The 23,350-nt window shown below is 45.8% G+C and overlaps 1 protein-coding gene across 1 annotated transcript in view; it reads left to right on the forward strand.

Moving 5' to 3' along the window:
• Positions 1 to 374: 374 nt before the first annotated feature.
• The window catches only part of SPOCK2 (SPARC (osteonectin), cwcv and kazal like domains proteoglycan 2), a 124,999-nt gene continuing 102,023 nt past the window's right edge, over positions 375 to 23,350 (forward strand). Inside the window, exon 1 of the mRNA XM_087702338.1 lies at positions 375 to 780. Within this exon, the coding sequence (XP_087558464.1) occupies positions 595 to 780 (186 nt within the window). The 5' untranslated portion in view covers positions 375 to 594. The remainder of the gene's footprint in view (positions 781 to 23,350) is intronic.

The raw sequence follows: 23,350 nt of genomic DNA on the forward strand, positions 1-23,350 counted from the left end.
GGAGGAGGAGGAGGAGGAGGAGGAGAAGAAGAAGAAGAAGAAAGAAAGAAAGAAAGAAAGAAAGAAAGAAAGAAAGAAAGAAAGAAAGAGAAGGAAGGAAGGAAGGAAGGAAGGAAGGAAGGAAGGAAGGAAGGAAGGAAGGAAAGAACGCTATTGTAGCCTCTGTATGGGAAGGGAACTCAGCACCGACGCTACCTGCGGATCAGGCTGGTCCCCCTTCCTGAATCTCCTATCTCCCGCACCCTCCCCAGCCTCTTCTCCGCCGCCGGGCTGGGCTCCCCCCCCCTCCCCAGGTACCATGATGTCAACCGTGATGCTGCCGCTCCTGTGACTTAAGCCAGCCTCTTTTGGCGCAGACTCCGTCCCCCTCCCCGACGCTGCCGGAGCTGCCTTTTCCCGAGCAGCGCATCTGCAAAGCCGGTCGCTCGCCTTTGGGGCTCTCTCGCGCTCTCTCGCTCTCTCTCTCCCACCATCCTCGCCTAGCCCGGGTCCGCCGAAGGGGCGCCCGGGAGAGCCACAAGGCGCTTCGCGGCCATCTGAGGAGAAGGAGGAGGAGGAGGACCACGATCCCCAGACCCGCTAGCCCGTCCCGCGATGAGAGCCCCGGGTTGCTGCTGCTGCTGCCTGGTGCCGTTTCTGCTGGCCGTGGCTTGGGCGGAAGGAGACGGCAAAGCGGCCAAGGAAGGCGAGAGCCCGGGCAATTTCATGGAGGACGAGCAATGGCTCTCTTCCATCGCCCAGTACAGCGGCAAGATCAAGCACTGGAACCGCTTCCGAGACGTGAGTGGCCCCGGCTCGATCCGCTCCTCTCTTCCCCCCCCCCCGCTCCCCTTCCCCGGGTTTCTCCCGTTGCTGGGGAGGGCGGCGATGCCTTAAGGGAAGCCCCGGAGCATGTGCAGAGGGCGGCGGGGAGGAAGGGAGGGAGGCAGGCAGGAGCTGCTTGGTCGCGCTTCGCTTCGCCACTTGCTCCACTTGCTCCTTGGGCGGAAGGCTGAAGGCGAACCGGTTGCACTCCGGGCTCCGAGAGGCGCTGCGGCTGGAACGGGGAAAGGATGCGGGGTGGGTGGGTTTTTTCGTAACCGGCGCCCGGTTTGTCCCCGGGAAGGCAAGCCTTTGGGGAGGAGGGGCAGTGGAAGCTGGGGAGGAGGAGGGCGAGAGAAGCCTTATTTGGGATGAATTGGTTCTTTTTTCTAAATAAATGTTATTAAATACATTTATTAAGCATATATTTTATAAAATGAAATTTTATCAAACCTATAGAAGCAACAAGATACAGTTCCACTCATTACAGTGTATTCCATCACTTAGATTAACCTAGTTACTAATTATATCGATTACCAGGCTAGGTGTTATATATTTCATTTAAATTATCACCATATTTACAAAGATAGGAATGTGTTCTTTTTTTAAAAAAAATTTTTTTATTTAACCTATTTCAGCATTAAAAACAACAGCATATAGTTCCGCTCATTACAGCGTTTCCGGATTGATGTCCACTTAGATTAACCTAGTTACTAATTATATTGATTACAGTGCTAGGTATTATATATTCATTTAAATTATAACCATATTTGCAAAGATAGGAATGCGTTCTTTATTCAGCCTCTCATCCTTCCCAGGTGGGTCAAATGAGGATCCCGATTGTGGAGGGGGGCCAAGCGGGCTGACTCTTGTAAAGAGCTTGGGGAGGGGGCTGTAAAAAGCACTGTGAAGTCGAAGGGCTCTTGCTAGGATAGCTTAGTATCAGTATAGCAATGGGGGAGGGGGGAAACCGGACCCTCAGGGCAGCCGGGGGAGGTGGAGGTTGGGGGGGGGGCTTTGGCGGTGTGTCTTGTGAAACAAACTCACCCGGCTGCAGAATTTGCCTTCACCAAAGGACCCGCCCTGCCAAGGACGGATGGATGGGCGACAGGGCGCAAACCGGGCATGGGAGTGTGCAGTTGCCACCGAGACCTTTCCCCTCCCCCACCTGTCGGATGTCTCCTCTGTCTCTCCCTCCCTCTCCCCCCTCCCTCCATCCCCCCCTCTCCCTCCCTTCCCCCCTCTCTCCCTCCCCCCCAACCAATCCCAGGCGTTTTTAAGCCCTCTGGCCGTGGCATGCTTCACCAACCCGGTGCCCGCCTGGCCACAAGAGCCATTCCTGCTGATGGGGATGCGGAGTACCTGATGCTTTTTGGAGGGCACCAGGTTGGGGGCTGGCTGCCCACCCCTGGGAGGAACAGGGAGGGGGAGGCGAGGGTGGGATGGACGCAGGGAGTGGGCTTCACGTGGTGATGCCTTGGGCCAGGCGGGGCTCCCGTTGCTGCAGTGGTGAAGAATTCGCCTCTTTTTCCAATTTCCCTCTGGTGGCTGCTGAGAGTGGCGAGATGGGGCAGGGAGAGGGAAAGCCTCCAGCTGAGGGGGAGAAAACAGTTCCTCGCCATCATCATCATCATCGCCAGCCACCTAAGGCAAAAAAAAAAAAACCCTAACCCATCCCTTCAATAAATGTCTGCTGGTTGCCAGAGTCCCTTTTCTTTCCTGGGAATTCAGCGTCAGATCGCTTCTACTGCAAAAGGATCTCTGGAGGAAATGCCTCTGAAATGGGGGAGGGAGGGGGGGGGAGGATGGTTTCCCCAGAACTAGAGACCTTGAAGAAGTGGGGAAACTGCAGGGCGAGACTCCCTTCAGTGGAGAGGATAAGATGGGGGACCCAGACTGTGTGGGTGGGATAAAGGAGGGGAGGGGAGAGAAGCAGGATGCCGATAAAGATACCCAAGCAGGTTTGTGAAAAGGTCCTTCTTCCTCCCTCCCTCCCTCCCTCCCTCTCTCCCTCCACTCGGAAATTCATGTCCGCCTGGAAGGCACAAAGGGGAACTTTGAAATGCCATCCCCCCTCATCCTAAAATGATTTGGCTCCCTTTGGAATTTGGCTCCCCTTGGAGTCACTTAGAACAGATTCTGCATGCCACTGGGGCTGTCCTTTTTGCATAATTTTGCTTCTTCCAAGGCAAACTGTCTGTGGCCCGTTTCCTACCGCACCTGGCTCAGCGGATGCCCTGCACAAGTGAAACCGCCTGGCTGCAACTGTTGGTGGTGCTGAGAATGCAGCGGTTGAAGTAAGGCGAGGGTTGCTACATTCAGTAACCAGATAAACTTGCCCCTGCTTGATTTTAGGGATTCCCGTGGCTGAAAGACTACCCTGGATTTGGCAGGGTTTCTCCATATATTTGCTCCCCTTAGGATAGGGAAGCTGGATCCCTCTTGATTGCTTCTGTCCACGTTCTCACGGAATAATCTCTCCAGCATAAAGGGATTGTTTTTTTTCTTTTTCAGTTCTTTGTTTATTTATACTGGGTAGACAATGGAACACTAAAAGGCGATTTGGCTCAGACTCATGCAGGCGTATTACTAATTCGCATCTCCTCCCAGTCTCTAAAGAGATATTCTGTAGGATCTAGAATGAAATGAAAGACAGCTATCTAGAAAAAAAAAAGAGTTGAATGGGGATCCTTGTTTCCCCTGCTTTGCAGTTTCATTCCGGTTACGCTTTCGTGCTGATAAAACCGTGAAATGCAGGAGTTTTGAGACTTCTCTGTTTAAACTTGTTCTAAGCCAAACCTGATCATCTTCCACTCTTAAATTTAGCAAATCAAAATCTCTTAAATTTAGCAAATCAAAATCTGCTTTTCTTCGTGCCAGGTAAAGTTTTGCCTGCGTAATTTCTTGAGTGCCAAACGATAAAGACATAGAGGTCATGAAAAATGAAGGAAGATTCCCCCATCTAAGCTCTTTATTTGAGATGGGGAGAAAATGGATAAAGTTTGCAATTTTATTCATGATCCTGGACTTCTGCAGCAGATGGTTTAACATCTGCACTAATAGACAAAAATGTACCTAGCAATTCCTGAGGGCAGTAACTGAAGACCATTTCATACAGAAATGCTTTCCGTCCAAAGATTTCATCAGCCCCACTCTGATTTTTAATCACGTTACGGTTAAAACGTTGGATCTCTCTCCCAACCATGAATCAAGATCCAGTTGTGTCCTTGTGAGCATAGTAGCAAGTTTAATCCATAAGGGAGAGAAGCCACAAAACATAGCAAAACATTGAGTGCAGCCAGCTAGCCAGCTGTGCTACCTTCAAGAATATTCTCCTCTGTTATCTATCTAATTTTCTCCTCTACTTCATCCAAGACAGATTTCTGACCATCATTAGCTGCTGGTAGTCCAGGTTGGCTTGTGTTGGGTTTCTTCACCCCGAGAATTGCCAGTTGGCAGTTCCCCCACTGAATTTAGCAACTAGGCATTCAGAATCAGGAGACCCTATCAACTACTTCATTTCAATCCGCTCGCCTAAGCATGAGAAAAGCTGGGTGTTTGAGCAAATATTTTCCAGTGTCATCCTGACCTCTGGTCTGGTCTATGTGAAAGCTCATCCCAGCGATGACACGGTCTGCTTGGCTAATGGGAAGAAAGGCCTGGAAGCAGCTGTGGTTTCACTTAATGGCAACTTCATCCGTAGGAAAAAGCCTATTTGGTGAAGCAGTAAAATTCAGAAAAGCCTAGCCTTTTGCCCCTTTGATTGTATCTGGAGAGCGACTTTGTTTTTTTCACTCACTGCCCGCCCTTTCCTGATTTATTAGCAAATGCTTTCATAAAAGCGCGGAGGGGGGGAGACATTAAGCAGACTGGATCTCCATTGAGTCGAGATTCTGAACATGTCCCTCACAGGTGGTATTCAGCAGGTTCTGACCAGTTCTGGAGAACCAGAAGCGGAAATTTTGAGTAGTTTGGAGAACTGGTAAATATCACCTGTGACTGGCCCCGCCCCAATCTTTTCTCTGCCTCCCGACTCCCACTTATTTGGGAGGAAATGGGGATTTTGCAATAATCTTCCCTTGGAGTAGGGAGGGAATTGAGATTTTGCAGTATCCTTCCCCTGGAGTGGGAGGGGAATGGAGATTTTGCAGTATCCATCCCCTGGAGTGGAGAAGGAATGGGGATTTTTCAGTATCCTTCCCCTGGAGTGGGAAGGAATGGGGATTTTGCAGTATCCTTCCCCTGGAGTGGGGAGGGAATGGGGATTTTGCAGTATCCTTCCCCTGGAGTGGGAAGGGAATGGAGATTTTGCAGTATCCTTCCCCTGGAGTGGGAAGCGAATGGAGATTTTTCAGTATCCTTCCCCTGGAGTGGGAAGGGAATGGAGATTTTGCAGTATCCTTCCCCTGGAGTGGGAAGGGAATGGAGATTTTGCAGTATCCTTCCCCTGGAGTTTCAAGTTTAATTTTATTTATAGGCCGCCCAATCCCAGAGGACTCTGGGCGGCTTACAGAGAGGGGAAAGAAAATAAAATAAAAAATAAAAATAAAATAGACAAGTTTAAAAAACAACACAGATACATTCACTTCAGTCGGGGCTGGACCTCAACAATGCGGTCAACAGCCCCAGGCCTGCCGGAATAGCCAGGTCTTGACAGCTTTTATGAAGGCCATGAGAGTGGGTGAGGTCCAGATTTCTGGGGGTAGTTCGTTCCAAAGGATCGGAGCAGCCACAGAGAAGGCCTTCCTCTGGGGAGCCGCCAGCCAACATTGTCTGGCTGATGGCATCTGAAGGAGGCCTACCCTGTGGGATCTTACCGGCTGCTGGGAGGAGTGTGGCAGTAGGCGGTCTTGCAGGTATGGGGAAGGAATGGGGATTTTGCAGTATCCTTCCCCTGGAGTGGGGAGGGAATGGGGATTTTGCAATATCCTTCCCCTGAAGTGGGAAGGGAATGGGATTTTGCAGTATCCTTCCCCTGGAGTGGGGAGGGAATGGAGATTTTGCAGTATCCTTCCCCTGGAGTGGGGAGGGAATGGGGATTTTGCAGTATCCTTCCCCTGGAGTGGGAAGGGAATGGAGATTTTGCACTATCCTTCCCCTGGAGTGGGGAGGGAATGGAGATTTTGCACTATCCTTTCCCTGGAGTGGGGAGGGAATGGAGGTTTTACAGTATCCTTCCCCTGCCACTCCCCCCAAGCCACTCCCACAGAACCGCTAGTAAAAAAAAATGAATCCTACCACTGATGGCCCTCCATCCTGCCTCAAAATAACATGAAAAGCAAATAATGTGCAAAGGATTTGAGCAAATCTCAGGATGGCTTGGCATAGCTTGTCCACTTTAGAAATCTCTTCTTTGCTTAGGATCGAAATTGTGGGGTTGTTTTGTAGGTCTCAACAACCTCAGCCTGCCTTCCTTGCCATGACAGAGGGATGTTGAAATAATAGGGAGCAGGCATTTGGAGCCACTCACACGTTTTCCCAGCTGCAGTGTGGATTCTGAAAAACAAATCTAGGATCCCACTACAGGTAGTCTTTGACTTATGACCCTTTGTTTAGTGACCGAAGTGACAACGGCACTGAAAAAAAGTAACTTATGACCATTTGTCAGACTTACAACCATTTGCAGCATCCCCATGGTCACATGATCAAAATTCAGATGTTTGGCCACAGGTTCATATTTATGACCATTGCAATGTCCCGGGATTGTGTGAGTCCCCTTTTCAGACCTTTTGACAAGCAAAGTCGGAATGGGGAAGCCAGATTCACTTAACAACTTTGTGATACGTAGCAGTTGCAGTGGTTCACTTAACAACTGTGGTAAGGAAGGTTGTAAAACAGGGCAAAACTCACTTAACCAATGTCTTGCTTAATAATAGGAATTTTGGGCTCACGGGGGGCTATAGGTTGAGTACTATGGCTGCAAAATTCAGGTGTTGTTGGTTCTCGTGACCCGTCAAAACCGCGGAGGACAAAATCGCGCTCGACGAAAGCGCCCATTTGACGTCATCACAGTGCGACGAAAAAAATTAAAAATTGAAATAAAATTAAAATTAAAGCAAGCCGATTCACATAAAGGTAAGGGTTAGGTTTAGGGTTAGGGTTAGGTTAAGGGTTAGGGTTAGGTTTAGAGCGTTAGGGTGACGTTTAGCGTTAGGTTAAGGGTTAGCGTTAGGTTTAGCGTTACATTAACGGTTAGGTTTAGGGTTAGATTTAGGGTTAGGTTAAGGGTTAGGTTTAGGGTTAGGTTTGGGGGGTTAGGGTAAGGTTTTCGCTTTATTTTTACATTTTTCGATCACAGCGCGCTGTTTTCGTCGCGCTGTGATGACATCAAATGCGCGCTTTTGTCGAGCGCGATTTTGTCCTCCGCGGTTTTGTGGTGGAACCGTTGGTTCTATTGCCTCAGAACAATATGTGGCCCTCAATTCCTACAATTCACTAATAATGTAGAGGGGCTTTGCAAGATTATAGTTGGAAGTATTAGGAGGATATTTATTTAACAATACATACTATTATGGCAGCAAGAATGGTCTTTGCGCAAAACTGGAAAAACAGGGAAATTCCACAAGGAAATAATTAGGAAAACTCTGACTTGTGCTGAAATGGATAAATTGACATGGGAATTGAAGAATAAAGATGAATCAGAATATTATAAGACAGTGATGGCTAGCCTTTTTGTTGTTGGGTGCAAAAAATGTGAGGGCGTGTGTGCATTAGCATGCGTGGATTACGGCACCCATAACGCAAAGTGCGCCCCCACATGCGCATTTGCACACAACCCTCCCACAAGCTTCCCCCCACATGTGCCACACTATGTGCCTCCAAGCTGAGCTTGGTATTTCCTTCAGGGGGCGGGGGGAACGCTATTTTCGTCCTCCCTAGGCTCCAGGAAAGCCTGAGGAGGGCGAAAAATGGGCCCAATGGGCCAACCAGAAGTTTGGATATGATCCATTTCCGGCTTCCAGAGGGCCTCTTGGGGGCCCAGGGAGGCCATTTTTGCCCCCCCCAAGCTCCAGAGGCTTTCCTCCAGAAGGCCGAAAATCAGCTGGCTGGTGTGTGCATTCACGCTGCGGCTGATGGCTCGCGTGCCAGCAGATATGGCTCCATGTGCCATCTGTGCCACCTGTGCCATAGGTTCACCATCACAGTTCTAAGATCTGGGATAAATTTTGTCGATGCTTGGAACGAAAAAGGAAAGATGCAAAATAAGCAATGGCTAAGATTCATAGAAAGGAGACTAGAATTATGTATGAAGCTATAATAGTGAAAATGTATAAGATAAACACAAAGCAACATGGTTGGAAATGTGAAATTTCTATATTTGTAAATACGGAATAGATCAAATGTTAAAAAGCAGGGTGGTTAGAATGTATAACTTTATATCTTAGCATGTATGGCATAGATTTCGCCAGGACGGTGACACTCTGCCCAATGTTTTAATTTGTGTTCAATGAAAAACTTTCTTAAAAAAGGAAGTATTAGGAGGTTTGTGCAATGTCGATACTGTATGCATGGTAGCCCTACCAAAGATCATAAATTAAAAAATATACAAAAAGGATAGGGGAAATCTCTTTTAGTTCTTTCTTAAGAGGATTTTTCTTTTTCTTTTCATGCCCTCAAGTCAACCTTGACACTTGGGAAGCACCTGAGCAATTCCTGCAATTCCTGCAGCTTTTTGCTCTGCCCTTGTAGGGGGGGAGAGAGAAGGACCACTGTGTTTCCCCAAAAATAAGGCAGGGTCTTATTTTCTTTTGACCCCTGAAATAAGCACTGGGCCTTATTTTTGAGGAGGTGTTATTATTTTTGAAGTGCAGGAGGCAGCGAGCGTGCTCACCTCATGCTGCTGCTGTGTTGCAATATTTTCGGGGATGGCTTATTTTGAGGGGAGGGCTTATTTTAGTGCATGCGCTCAAAAGCCCAATTGGGCTTATTATCTGGGGATGTCTTATTTTCAGGGAAACAGGGTAGCTCAAAGTCAACCAGTTAGTTTTATGTCTGAGGTGGGACTAAACCAGGGGTGAAATGCTGCCCGTTTGGGCAGATTCACCTGAACTGATAGTAAAAAATGCTACTGGTTCGCCTGAACTGGTATTTCCGACGATGAACTGTGACGCACGATTTATATTAGCTAGAATCGTCTGATTTCTTGCTTTCTATCTAATCTAAATCGCGTGGCACAGCGGATTCTCCCCCCTCGCTGTTCTACTTACCTTTGCAGACTCTGAAAGCTTCAAAATGTTCCTTTTTAAAGCATTGCACAGGCGCGCCTCAGGTGCACATGCGCGCGCCCTCACCAAACCGGTAGCAGACTTCAGAGGATTTCACCACTAAACTAAACCATATGGTCTCCCAATTTCTGTGATGGGCACAGAAGGGGTGACCTTGCTAAACAGGAGGAAGAGCTGCAGTCAATACGACCGTCAGATAAAAGAAACTCTGAGCTCAAGGCAGAAATATAATTTTACAAAGTGGCTCAGGCACTCTCCAGTTCTCATGAGCAAAAGGGGGGGGAATAATTATTCAGATTTGCAAGATTTGATTACTTATAATAAAAGTAGTATTCACATTTATAACTTTGGTTTTCTAGTCTCATCTACCTTGAAGAACTATCAGTTTCAAGGTTTGTGCCTTAACCAGTACGCCAAAACTGGTTCTCTACTGAATTTAAAAATGTTCTCGTGGGAAGAAGGCGGGGCTTAGCAGTGAGAAGACGGAATTTCAGGCTACTCCTGAAACTCCTCTATTCCGAAGCATTTGGACGGTCCCTTTTTGGACCCAAGCTGTCCCGGAGAGATAGTGAAAGGTAGGAGGAGATCCAGTGGTCCCAGAGACGTTCGCAAAGTCTCTGGGGAACTCGAAAATAACCTCCTTTGCCAGTGACTTCTGGATTAGCCATAAGGCTAACTGAAACTGCAGACAGCCCTAAAGAATGTCGAAAGTGTTTTCCAGCTGGTAAGATGATTTTATTACTCAGAGAAAAACAGTCCGCCTAAAAATTCAAGCTAATTTAAATTAAAGAACAGAAGAATCTAGCGGCGATTTTGATCTTTTTATTGGTTTTTGGACGGTGGTTATCCTACTTTTTAAATGTTTTAAATGCTATTCACACGGACAAAGGATAGATTACTCCAACATCTCCTCTGATCCTCTGCAAGCGGGCTGTAAACCAATTCACTATAATTTGGTTGTTTACAACTTGACACTTTTATTGCTTGGCTGTATTGGTCTAAGATCTGATAAGATTGCATAGCTCCCAGCTTGCTTTTATTTGCAAATACCTCAGAGCTCTCAAGAAAAAATACTAACTGCGTACAAATATGGCGTCTATTCAAGCGTCGATTCAAATGATTTTTTCAGCACTACAGAAATTATCTGCCACACATGATAGAATTGAGAGAAAATTGGATTATTTGGTGTTTTTAGCAACAAAATACGAGGAAAAAAATGAGAATGTTCTTCAAATACAAACTAAGGATGTCAGAGATAAAGATTCTCAATTTGCTGATATTCAGGGCAACTGGTTTACCTCTGAGGGAGAAAAAGATGGAATGTCTGAAGGGGGAGCAGCCACACAGAAGATTTACTTCGAAAGACAGGGCGCAGGAGGAGTGAGAGGCATTAAAGAATTCATACTTTATGAAATATCATCTGCAAAACATTTGATACCACCACTGAGAATTAAAAACAAGTGATAAAGGAAATAAAAAGAGGGCAGCAGTATTATATGAGAGGCACCATAAGCAAAAAGGTGCAAAGATTTTTTCGTATGGACTTGCTCATAAAGATGTTTGGAGAACTGGACCCACGAATGGTAACAGATTTAAGGCTGTTCTGTTACTGGAGAGACACAGGCTGATAGATGGAAGAGTATAATTTAAAATTAGCTAAACCTAGTTAAATTCATTTGTAATAGGTATGGTTGAATAATAATTGATAATGATAGTAATGTATATAATGTTGAGTTGCTATGATAAATAATAATTGGATATGAGAAGGGAAGGCTAGAAATATCTTTGGACTATATATAAAGGTTATTAATCACAATAATAATTATTATAAAAAATAAAATAAAACTATATCTATATAGAGTTAAATTTTAACTAATAGGGGGAAAATGCTATGATATAGGATATAATTAAATAAAGAAAGGAGAATGATAATAAATTATATACATGGAGGATGAAATTTTTGGTATTAAATATTATGGATGTTTAACTAAAACAGGATATGAGGATTTGATGTTAATGGAGGATTTTATAAATAAGTAAATGAAATGCCAGCATGTGGTTATGGATTAAATCTTTGGTAGAGTTAAGGATGAAGGATGTTTAAATAACTGTAGTCTATTAAAAGTGGCGGTATGATGATGTTAATATAGTAAACATTTGAGTTAAGATATTTGAATTAATATGAATTAATGGAAGAGATGCACAAAAACTTGTTGTAACCAGCTGATATACTTTTTTATAACATATACTTGTGTTGTTGTTTTTTTGCTGTGAGTGTGTGTTTTTCTTTTTTAATTGTTGTGTATATACAAAGTGTGTCTGTGGGGGGAAATATAGTTAGGATAAACTAGTAAAGGTAAGGGAATACCTATTAAATGAAGTAATAAATGTATAAGAATGATAAATGTTAAAACGCCTGTAACCAAATGACATGCTACATGTGATGATGGTTGTTTTTTTCTTCTCTGTTTTGTTTCTTGTTTTTCTTTTCTTTTCCACTGTTGTGGGTATGTGTTGTTTATGTAACAAAAAAATAAAATAATTTTAAAAAAATTGTTCTCGTATGGCTGTCCCTCTATTTTGTAGCTCTTTTGAATTCATTTTATATTTTCTGCTGATTTCCAAGATGGGAATCAACCATCCACACCTTGGGTATAATGCATTCCCCACCTTCCCACTTTAAAAATATGCCCCATTTTGGCTCCCAGGTAAGTGCAGGGAGGACTACTAGGCCCAAAACGGGGTGCAGAGTGGCCCCTCCGTGGCTCGTTTTTGCTCGCAGGGGGTGTAGGAGACCAAGTGCTGCCTGTCACACTCCCTGGCCATGTCCACCCAGCCGGTCATTAGGGCAGAGAACCAGTTGTTAAATTATTTGAATCCCACCACTGCCTTTTTGTAAATGTGTAGTATATTTAGGCTACAAGCAAATTGGAGCTAAGAGTATCTCCTGAAATACTATAATAGGTGTGGTGAGCTGATAAAGGACAATTCACACTATCAAATACTTTTAACTTCAAGTTCTAGCACTTCAAACGAAAACTTGTGTTTTGAACTGAGGTAGGTGGCAGAGACAGAATTTAAGTTTTCCAAAGGACAGATGTCACATACCTTTTGTAGAAAAGGGCATACAATCTGATCCCCCAACACTACCTGTAAGATTATAAATTTTAAATACTGACAATTCTTCCAAAACTGCCACCACAATGCACCTTTTACGGTGGCAGAAGAGGAAAACACTGCAAACATATTCAATGTAAATTAATATTCAATGCATTTTAATGCTAACTAAAATTAAACAAATATGAAAGCAATTGATTGGGCACCAACTACTTAATTCCCCTGCTGTTGTTTACTTTTAGGGATATGACCTTCACTTGCTATTTGAAAGTCAAATAAGAAAAGTAACCTTAAAAGTTAAAACAGATCACAGTACCTTGGTGGTCTTGACTGATCTTGAAAAAGATCAGTCAGCTTTAATTCTGGCTATGTCTAGATTGGGAGATCGCCATGAGTTTCCATTCCTGTAAACTAAAAATTTTGTACAGTGGGAACAATAAATCAGTGGAATGACTTGCCTCCTGAAGTTGTGGGTGCTCCAAAGATGGTAAATTTAAAATATTAGCCTTAAAAATGGGTATGTGTGTTCATTATTGTGTGTATTGTTTCATTGTACCTGATGTTCCTTCCCTTGTAATTTTATATTTTTATTTTATTTATGCTTGTCACAATGCTAGACAAACTGGTTAGTGGGCCTTTATCTGTTTAAAAAAACAAATAATTAAAATTAATAGATGGTTGATTACAATGGTATTAGATTCAGTTATGACCATATTTAAAAAGTCAAAAGGTGGGAAATGGATTTCCACTAGAAATTTCCTATAATTAATCAGTGGAACAACTAACCTCAAGAAATTGTGGGTGCTCCATCACTGGAGGCTTTCAAGAAGAAACTGGACAGCCATTTGTCCAGAATGGTAGGGTCTCATGCTTGGGGGTTGGACCAGAAGATCTTCAAGGCAGGGGTGAAATTCAGCAGGTTCTGACAAGTTCTGGAGAACCGGAAATTTTGAGTAGTTTGGAGAACCGGCAAATACCACCTCTGGCTGGCCCCAGAGTGCGGTGGGAATGGGGATTTTGCAGAATCCTTCCCTGCCATGCCCACAGAACTGGTAGTAAAATAATTTGAATTTCATCACTGCTTCAAGGTCCCTTCTGACCCTAGTGTTGGAGGTTCTAGATCAGAAGTTTAGAAGAAGGCAGCTGCAAATCATTTCTTCATTGTTGGTCTCGGGTCACCATGAACCTCACATCTCTATTCAGTCACTAAGAGCTGAGTTTGACTCAGAAAAATCTATCCTTACCTGTGCCTGACATAAGTGGTACTAATTCTAATTTCTGAATCATTACTGAAGAGTTATTGAAGATGTCAGAATAATTACATCCTAGTAGGAGCATTCTTAGCATGCGATGAATCATATCATAAGGAAAGAAGAAAATTGTTAAAAGAAGCCCCAATGTTTTGGAGTTTGCAAATTTTTATATTTACGGAGTCAATTTAGTGCAGTGGTTAAGGCATCAGAGGAGAAACCAGGAGACACTGTGAGTTCTACTCCCTCTCTAGGCACAAAGCCAGCAGGGTGACCTTGAGCCAGTCACTCTCTCTCAGCCCTAGGAAGGAGACAATGGCAAACCATTCAAAAAAAAAAACTTGCCAAGAAAACGGTGGGGACTTGTCCAGGCAATCTCCAACAATCAGACACAATTGAATGGAAAGGGAATATGAATATCCATCCATCCATCCATCCATCCATCCATCCATCCATCCGAACATCATTTGTCAGCTGTGACCAGGGGGGCATTTGCCCAGGTTCGCCTGGTGCACCAGTTGCGTCCCTACCTGAACCGGGAGGCCCTCACAGCAGTCACTCGTGCCCTTGTGACCTCTAGGCTGGAATACTGCAATGTGCTCTACATGGGGCTGCCCTTGAAGAGCATTCGGCGACTTCAGCTAGTCCAGAATGCGGCCGCGCGAGCGATCGTGGGTGCACCTCGCTTCACCCACGTAACACCTATCCTCCGTGAGCTGCACTGGCTGCCTGTTGATCTCCGGGTGCGCTTCAAGGTGCTACTTACCACCTACAAAGCCCTTCATGGTAGCGGACCTGGGTACTTGAGAGACCACCTACTGCCAATTACCTCCACTAGACCGATACGATCGCATCGATTAGGCCTCCTCCGAATTCCATCATCCAGCCAGTGCAGACTGGCAACTACCCAGAGGAGAGCCTTCTCGGTGGCTGCTCCGACCCTCTGGAACGAACTCCCCGTGGAGATTCGGACCCTCACCTCCCTCCAATCCTTCCGCGCCGCTTTAAAGATCTGGCTGTCCCGGCTGGCCTGGGGTTAAGATTCTAACCCCACCCGAATTGTATGACTGTTGTGTTTTCCTTTTTAATATGTTGTATTGCCTTTATGTTGGAAAATTGTTTGTCCTCCCCCCCCCCTTTTTGAACTGTGAGCCGCCCTGAGTCCCCCCAGGGAAAAGGGCGGCATACAAATAAAGGGAAATAAAGGGAAATACATCCATCCATCCATCCATCTATCATCTATTATCTCTATCTATCTATCTATCTATCTATCTATCTATCTATCTATCTATCTATCTATCTATCTATCTATCTATCTATCTATCTATCTATCATCTATCTATCTATCTATCTATCTATCTATCTATCTATCTATATGATGTATGTGTATGTATGTAGATGTATGTGTGTGTATGTATGTAGATGTGTGTGTACACACACACACACACACACACACACACACACACACACATTCAGAAAACCTCCAAATCACACCCGTGGTTAGCCTCCCCCCCACCCCAAGCGTCTCCACACGGCCCGTTTTGGATGCGAGGTAAGTGCAGGGCCCATGTGGAGGTCTCGGGAAGGGAGAAAAATGGCCCTCCTGGATGTTCCAGAAGGCTGGAAACAGAACGCCTGTGCCTCCGGAGCCCAGGGGAGGGAGTTTTTGCCCTTCCCGAGGCTCGAGGAAAGCCTCCTGTGGAAGGGGAAAACGCCCCTCCCACCGGTGGTGCAGCAGGCTGACTAGACCATGCCCACCATGGCCATGCCCACCCAGCAACCAGGCAGAGAACCCGTTGCTGAAATTTTTGAAGCCCACCCCTGACTGAATCCTTTAATCTGGGTAATTTTCCAGTGTTATCTGAGAACACTCAAACGTTCATGGACATAGGTAACATAGCTATTTCCCTTCCTGTTTCAGCAATGTTAACTGGTGCTTTGTCATTGACTTTTTTCCCATTGTTAAGACATGCTGTAATTCTGTTGTGCCTTGTCAACGTGTTTTCCTTTCATCAAAGGAACGCAGAAGGAAAGTGCTGTTCTACCATCTCAGCTATGTGTTGATCTTTGAGAAAGTAGACAAACAAATGTTTCTTTGTGCTGGATTACAGCCATGGTGCCTGCTGGCATCTACGTGGAGAATAGTTTACTGGTGAATAGTTACTGGTGAAGGTATCTCACACACAATCATTTCATGTGCGAAGAGTTGTCTTTCCCACAGTAACATGTAAAGCCCCCTTGAGCTAGGAACAATTCCCAGAAATCTTTTTAATTAGAAAAGGAAGAGGAAATGGCAGCTGGTGGGCATAAACAGAAGGTGGAGGTAAGAAGCAAAAATAATTTGAGAGACCTTCCAGACAAGAGTCTCCAACCTAGTACAGTTGGCTGGGGAATTCTGGGAGTTGAAGTCATCCAGGCTTAAAGTTGCCAAGGTTGGAGAACCCTGCTCCAGAGTGTAATGTTACAGCCTATAGCAAGAGCTGGGGTGGCGCAGTGGTTAGGGTGCAGTACTGCAGGCCACTTTAGCTGACTGTGATCTGCAGTTCACTGGTTCAAATCTCACCGGCTCAAGGTCGACTCAGCCTTCCATCCTTCCGAGGTGGGTGAAATGAGGACCCGGACTGTGGGGGCAAGTTGCTGATTCAATTTGCTAAAAAAATTGTAAACCGCTTAGAGAGGGCTGAAAGCCCTATGAAGCGATATATAAGTCTAATTAATAATTAATAATAAATAAGCATGAGTGATACTGATGACTGGATCTGAGAGAGCTTTGGGGTTTTCTAGTACAGGTAGTCCTCAACTTACAACAGTTCATTTAGTGACCATTTGAAGTTACAACCGAACTAGAAAAAGTGACTTATGACATTTTTCACATTTATGAACGCTATATCATCTCCACATTATTTATTGTGATTTGTATGTAAATCACGTGAATTGCATGCGGATACTTTATATTTTTACGGTTGCTGTGTGCCAGGGTCATATGATCCCCTTTTGCGACCTTCTGACAAACAATGGGGAATCCACTTAACAACCGTGTTACTAATTTAATAACTGCAGTGATTCACTTAACAAATGTATCAAGAAAAGTCATACAATACACTCACTTAACAAATGTCTCACAAATATCTATCATCTATCTATCTATCTATCTATCTATCTATCTATCTATCTATCTATCTATCTATCATCTATCTATCTATCTATCTATCTATCTATCTATCTATCTATCTATCTATCTATCATGTATCTATCATCTAAAGAAGATTTGTATGACTGTCTACTCACTCTTAGTGATTCTGGGCAGCTTACAAAAATAAAAACCCAATATATAAACAATAAAAAACAATAACCCTCCACCTGGCAACAACAATCAATCAACCTAGCCACTTGATGGGCTCCATCCAGATCTTGGTTTCACATAATTTTACCACTGGTTCCCCACACACCAAAAATGTGAGAGAGCTCTTACTGCACATACAGCAGCCTTCTGCATATGTGCTTTGTTCACATGTGCAGCTTGCATCTATGCGCACGGCTTAGAAAATGTGACTAAATAGGACAACATAGTGCCAGGGAGGTAGGGGGTGGGCAGGTCTCCTCTACCGGTTTGCCTGAACCGGCTGAATACCACAACTGGCTCCATTCCACTCTGAGTTCCCCAACCCATTGTCAAAACCAGTTCCTTTTCCTGAAACTTTTTTGCACATTCCTTATTTTATGATGCTGTTGACACTTTGTTTACATTAAGTGTTGTGATTCACGACAGAAAACCAAGTAGATGGCTAGAGATGACCATTGAGAAATCAGGATCAAGAGAAGGCACATGTACAGGGTGTATCTAAAACGAGCTCTTTCCTCTCTAGTTTACAGTAAAAATAGAAATTCCCCTAGGTAGCAATGTTCACTCTGGCCACATGGGAGTTATAAGGCAGAAATGGAGATAATAATCTCTCTTCTGTCTTTAGTACCTTTTTCCCCTCAAAAAAGAGGGTGAAAATCTGGGTGTGTCTTATACACTGAATACAGCATTTGTGGCCTCCTGAAACACTGCCCCCTTTGCAAAAATGGCCATGCATAGCCTTTAGGAGGCTTCCAGAATGCTCCTGGGGGCTGGGGAGGGCAAAAATAAGTGAAAAATGGGACATTTTTGGCTCGTTTTTGCCCCCCCCAGCCACCAGGAGCACTCTATAAGCCTCTTAAAGGCTATGCATGCCCCCTTTTTTTGACAAAAAACAGGCCCGTTTTCATGAAAAACAGGCTGTTTTTGAGAGGTCTGCAGAGTGCAAAACCTTTTTTTTAATTTGCCTCTTCAAAATCTTGGTGGGTCTTATACTCCTGTGAGTCTTATACTCTGAAAAATATGGTAGCTTTCCCTTTCTCCTATCTTCAAGCCATTGGAACTAGTCGAGAGCACTGTTCCCTCTAAGGTGCACGGCTGCGCGGCCGCGCACATGGGAAGAAAACACCGTGCAGCCGTTTCTAACTGCGCGCAGTGATTTCTGTCACAGGCTCCAGAAGCTGAGGGGAATATCTGCTGCCGCCTCCTCCTCCTCCAACAGCACTGCCGGATTTGCCGCCAACGCTGCAGCCGAGGTGAAGCCTCCAAAGCTCCTGCAGGCGCCCCCGCCCATGGCAGCGGCGGCGGTGCCTCCCCCTCTGCTCGGAGCACCTCAGCTGGGCTCTGGGTTACCCCTGCCGCCGCCTCCACCTCCGCCGTGCTTTTGAGAAGCCATGAGGCCTTTTTTCCTGCTCCCGCCCCCTCCGCCACCTTCCTACTAGCTCCCGCGGCCTCATGGCTCCTCAAAAGCACGGTGGAGGAGGAAGGGGGAGGGATAACGCGGGGCCCACCTCAGAGCTAGTAGGAAGGCAGCGGAGGGGGCGGGAGCAGGAAAAAAGGCCTCATGGCTTCTCAAAAGCACGGCGGAGGTGGAGGCGGCGGCAGGGGTAACCCAGAGCCCAGCTGAGGTGCTCCGAGCAGAGGGGGAGGTGCTGCCGCTGCTGCCATGGGTGGGGGCGCCTGCAGGAACTTTGGAGGCTTCACCTCGGCTGCAGCGCTGGGCAGCAAATATGTTGGTGCTGTTGGAGGAGGAGGAGGAGGCGGCAGCAGCTATTCTAGTGGTGGCGGGGGCTCGTTGGCATCTTCAGCGGCAGCCCTGCCCCCTTTGAAAAAAACCAAAGATAGAGCAGATCCACGCAGATGACGTCGATGCAACATGACTGGAGGAGGAATTCTGGGAGTTGAAGTTCACAAGGCTTAAAGCTGTCAGGTTTGAAGAACCCTGGGGTTTATTTTCTAAAGGGTTAGGGGTGCAAGGGTCTTGTAACTTGACAGCTTTAAGACTTGCATGCTTCAATGCCAGAGTTTCTGAGCCAACATTTTGGTTGCTAAGCAGGACCGTTGTTAAGTGATACTGATATTATATAACACTTTTAATTAAGAGGGTACCTTGAATAAACATAACTTTGAGTTTCAAATAACACTGATTTCGTTGTTGTCTTAGGTGACATCTGTGAAAAAAATTCAGGTGCTCAGGCATGAAAATATGCCGCTCAAACACTATACTTTTCTGCTCACACTGAAAAAAAATTAGAGGGAACATTGGTCGAGAGAACCATGAAACAAATCCCTTGTCTCTATTTTTATTAAAGATCACCCGAAAGACAGACAGTCTTGCAATTTTGAAACTGACAAAACTTGCCTGAAGTGGACAAGTTTCTCCAAGAAAATTGACCACACACATCTCTAGCTAGAATATGCAGCCTTTTTTGTGGTTAACAGGCATTATTATCTTGCTTAACGTCCTTTGGATAAACTCAACAGCCTGACATACTCAACCTGACAGATGGATGTGTATGGAGCAGCGATGGTCAGGACCTTTTCATTTGGTTAAAAGGAAAACAGATCACTTCTGATGATAGCCTCTTTTGAATCTTCCCAGCCTTAGAATGTCCTGATGTTTAAAAAAAGCATCCTCTAATGCTTTCAATCTTTTGAAGTTCAAGCTGTTCTTCTGACCTCCAAGAAGAACATTCAAAACAAACAAAGGCCCCTAGGACACTGTTTCAGCAGCTCTACTATTACAACTGCAAATGTTCTTCTCCAAGGAGGTTTGACTACGGCAGGGGTGTCAAACTGGATTTCTTCGAGGGCCGACACATCAGCTTTGTAGTTCTCCTCTGCAGGCAGGCTGGGAGGGAGGCGGAGACGCGACGGATGCCTCCTGCAGCACCCTGCTGGCCAAAATGTGACCCCCCACGCCCTGTTTTTGGCCTGGATGGCCTCCTGCAGCACTTTGTCAGCCAAAACGGGGCACGCCCACCCCACATACAGTCCCCCCACATCCCGTTTTGGCTGCCAGAGGCACTGCGGGCTAATTCTTTGCTATTTGCAGGCTGGCCCCGTGGGCCAGATTTAAGCACCCTGCGGGCCAGATCCAGCTTGTGGCCTTGAGTTTGATACACCTGGCCTATGGCATCTATATATGAGTAACTGCCTTAGAGTATAGTAAGCTGTCTTATATTGAGCCAGATAATTAATCAAAACCTCTGGTATTTCCAGAGGTGGGCTGCTACAGGTTCGCCCAGGTTCGGGAGAACCCGTAGCTAACGTTATTGCCGTTCAGAGAACCTCCAAATCCCACCCCTGACTGGCCCCATGCACCCCTCCCAGGAATCTCCACCCGGCCTGTTTTGGATGTGAGCCAAGTGGAGGGCCCGTGCGAAGGCTTGGGGAGGGGCTAAAATGGGCCTCCCAGAAGTTCCGGAAGGAACTTCAGAGAGTCTCGAGTGCCCAGTGGGGACAATTTCACTCTCCCAGAGGCTCGAGCAAAACCTCCAGAGCCTAGGGAAGGCGAACCCCCCCCCCCCATGGTGCAGGAGGACAACTAGGCCACACCCACCATGGCCACACCCACCCAGCAACCGGGCAGAGAGCCCATTGCTGAACTTTTTGAAGCCCACCCCTGGGTATTTCCATACTTACTGGCAATAGTAGTTCAGGCCTTCAAGTCGGTAATTGAATGTGGGATCTACTCTTAAGAGGCATTCTCAGAATGAATGATTCATGCCAACTCAAGGCAGGTAACAGTTATATTTTCACACTCTGTATGTAACTTATTTTGGTGGCAAGGACAAAGTGTGACTCTGTAAGGCTAATTAAGGAAAAGTGTCCCATTTCTCTGGCTTTGAGGAAGTCCAAAGGCAGAACAAGGGAAAATAATCACTTCTGCAGTTATTTTTAGATCAAGTGTGGAGAGCCTGTGGGTTTCATGATTTCACTGGATTTCTCATCCAAATGCAGCAATATTTAGCAGGCTTGTTAGCCTTTGAATAACCCCTAAGTGGGCACCCAAGTCCAGAAACCCCTGAAAGGAGTTTCACTTGCATACTGGATTTCATTGCTCCAATTGCATTCAAATGGCCTGACTATGTTTAAGGTCAGTTTTAGGCATGTTGAACAGAGTTAACTTGAGGTTAAGTGAAGTCAGCAACGCAAAACTCTCCTTTATCAACAATACCTAGTTCCTCATACAATCAGTAAGGGGAATTTGTGAGGTTTCTATCTCCTCTCTCCATGTTCCCTTCCTGGTCCTAGGCATAACATTCTTGGTGCTCTGATTAAGCTGAGCCAATGCACCAGTGGTGAAATTCAATTTTTTTTACTACCAGCTCTGTGGGTGTGGCTTGGTGGGCATGGTTTGGTGGGCGTGCCAGGGGAAGGATTTTGAAAAATCTCCATTCCCACCCCACTCTGGGGCCAGCCAGAGGTGGCATTTGCTGGTTCTCTGAACTACTCAAAATGTCCCCTACCGGTTCTCTGAACTACTCAAAATTTCCATTACCGGTTTGTCAGAACCTGCTGGATTTCACCCCTGCAATGCACCCTGCTAAAACGTGATCAACAATCCTTAAAATAGTTGTGCGAAAGCCAATCGTGTATGCAAACTGTACAGGCAGGAATACCACCTTCTGGTTTTTCTTTGAAGATGTTCGCTTCTCATCCAAGACGTTTCTTCAGTTCCGACTGGTTGGTGGAGAAGTCAGTCAGAACTGGATGAGAAGCAAAACATCTTCAAAGAAAAACCCAGAAAGTCCAGGTGCGTCTTGAAAAAGGCACCTTGGGGACAACCATGATGTGGATGACTGAGAATCTCCATTGACATTAAGTCTTGTGACCATGAATTTTTGAGGGGGTTTTTTGGGTCACTTTCCGGCATTTACTTCTGATTTTGGTAAAAACAACATCCATTGTATAAAATGGATTCAGTTAACGATTGCAGCATTCCCTTAACAACCGCTGCAACCGCCCCCCCCCACAAAAAAAAATAGATACAGTCACATGATGCCTTGACTCAGGAGTGGGCTTCAAGAATTTCAGCAATGGGTTCTCTGGCTGGTTGCTGGGTGGGCGTGGCCACGGCGGGTGTGGCCTAGTTGGCCTCCTGCACCACTGAGGGCGGGAGATGCTTTCGCCTTCCCCAGGCTCCGGAAGCTTTCCTCAAGCCTCTGGGAGGGTGAAAACTGCCTCCCCTGAGCTCTGGAGGCCCTGCGTAACTTCCTGGTGGCCTGTTTACACCCCTCCCTGAGGCCCTGCACCCAAAATAGGCTGTGTAAAGACACTTGGGAGGGGAGGTGCGGAAGGGGCAGGGTGGGATGGGCAGGGCCAGCTAAGGGTGTGATTTGGAGATTCTCTGAACCGGCCATAACATTAGCTACGGGTTCTCCCAAACCCTGCCTTGATTTACCAGAGGAATGATTTACAACCATACTTCCAGGCTCAGTTATGGTTGTAAGTCGAGCACAATTGTAGTCAACAACATTAATCTAGGTTTTGCTCTTTCTGCGGTTTAGTGTCAACGAGGAAACAAATCAGGAAAGGACGCTCTTGTTTTCCAAAGGATTTCAGGCAGACTTGCTCAATTCCGTTTCCTCTTCTCTGCCAGACTGGATGCTGAGTTACCAGATCAATTTTTCCTAGCCATATGGAATTCTAAGATTCTCAGTCAGCATTTCTAAAGGATGTTTTTCTGGGGAGGATTGCCACAGAGTGAATAATGGGGGGTGGGTGGGGTGTTTATGAAAACTTGCTGTGTAAGAAAGGGGAAAAAAACTAAGAGCGAATAAGTATTTGGCTAGGGACACAGTGGCTCAGTGGCTAAGACACTGAGCTTGTCGATCAGAAGGTCAGCAGTTCAGTGGTTTGAATCCCTAGCGTCGCATAACCGAGTGAGCTCCCGTTACTTGTCCCAGCTTCTGCCAGCCTAGCAGTTTGAAAGCATGTAAAAATGCAAGTAGAAAAATGGGAATTACCTTTGGTGGGAAGCAGAGGTGGGTTCCTACCAGTTTGCACCTATTTGGTAGAACCGGTTCATCAAATCTACTGAACCGGTTACAAGAGGTTCCACCAGTGGACCCGGAAAGCAGGCCACACCTACAGAAGAGGTTCCAAAAATGTTTGAAACCCACCACTGGCAAGGATCTTGTAACTTGACAGCTTTAAGACTTGCATGCTTCAGTGCCAGAATTTCTGAATAGCTACTTGGACCGACCTAAGTACTAATTCATAATTTCATATCCGGTCACATGGGCATCAAGTCACTACCATCTGGTCACATGGGTGGCAAGCCACTCCCACAAAAGAGGCCACACCCACAGAGTAGGTTCCAACAATTTTTGAAACCCACCACTGGTGGGAAGGTAACAGCGTTCCGTGCGCCTTCGGCATTTAGTCATGTCAGCCATATGACCATGGAGACTTCTTTGGACAGCGTTGGCTCTTCGGCTTTGAAACGGAGATGAGTGCCCCCTAGAGTCAGGAACGACTAGCACATATATGTGAAGGGAACCTTTACCTTTAAGTATTTGGCTAAAGAAACCTTAGTACTTATAGCTAGTCTTCATTCCCGCCCCCCCCCTCCAAGATAGACATTTTATCCTCCTGTATTTGATAGCTTG

This window comes from Thamnophis sirtalis, unplaced genomic scaffold (assembly GCF_051295495.1).
Source record: "Thamnophis sirtalis isolate CommonGarterSnake01/CBP01778 unplaced genomic scaffold, rThaSir2_p1.2 scaffold_15, whole genome shotgun sequence".
Lineage (NCBI taxonomy): Eukaryota > Metazoa > Chordata > Lepidosauria > Squamata > Natricidae > Thamnophis > Thamnophis sirtalis.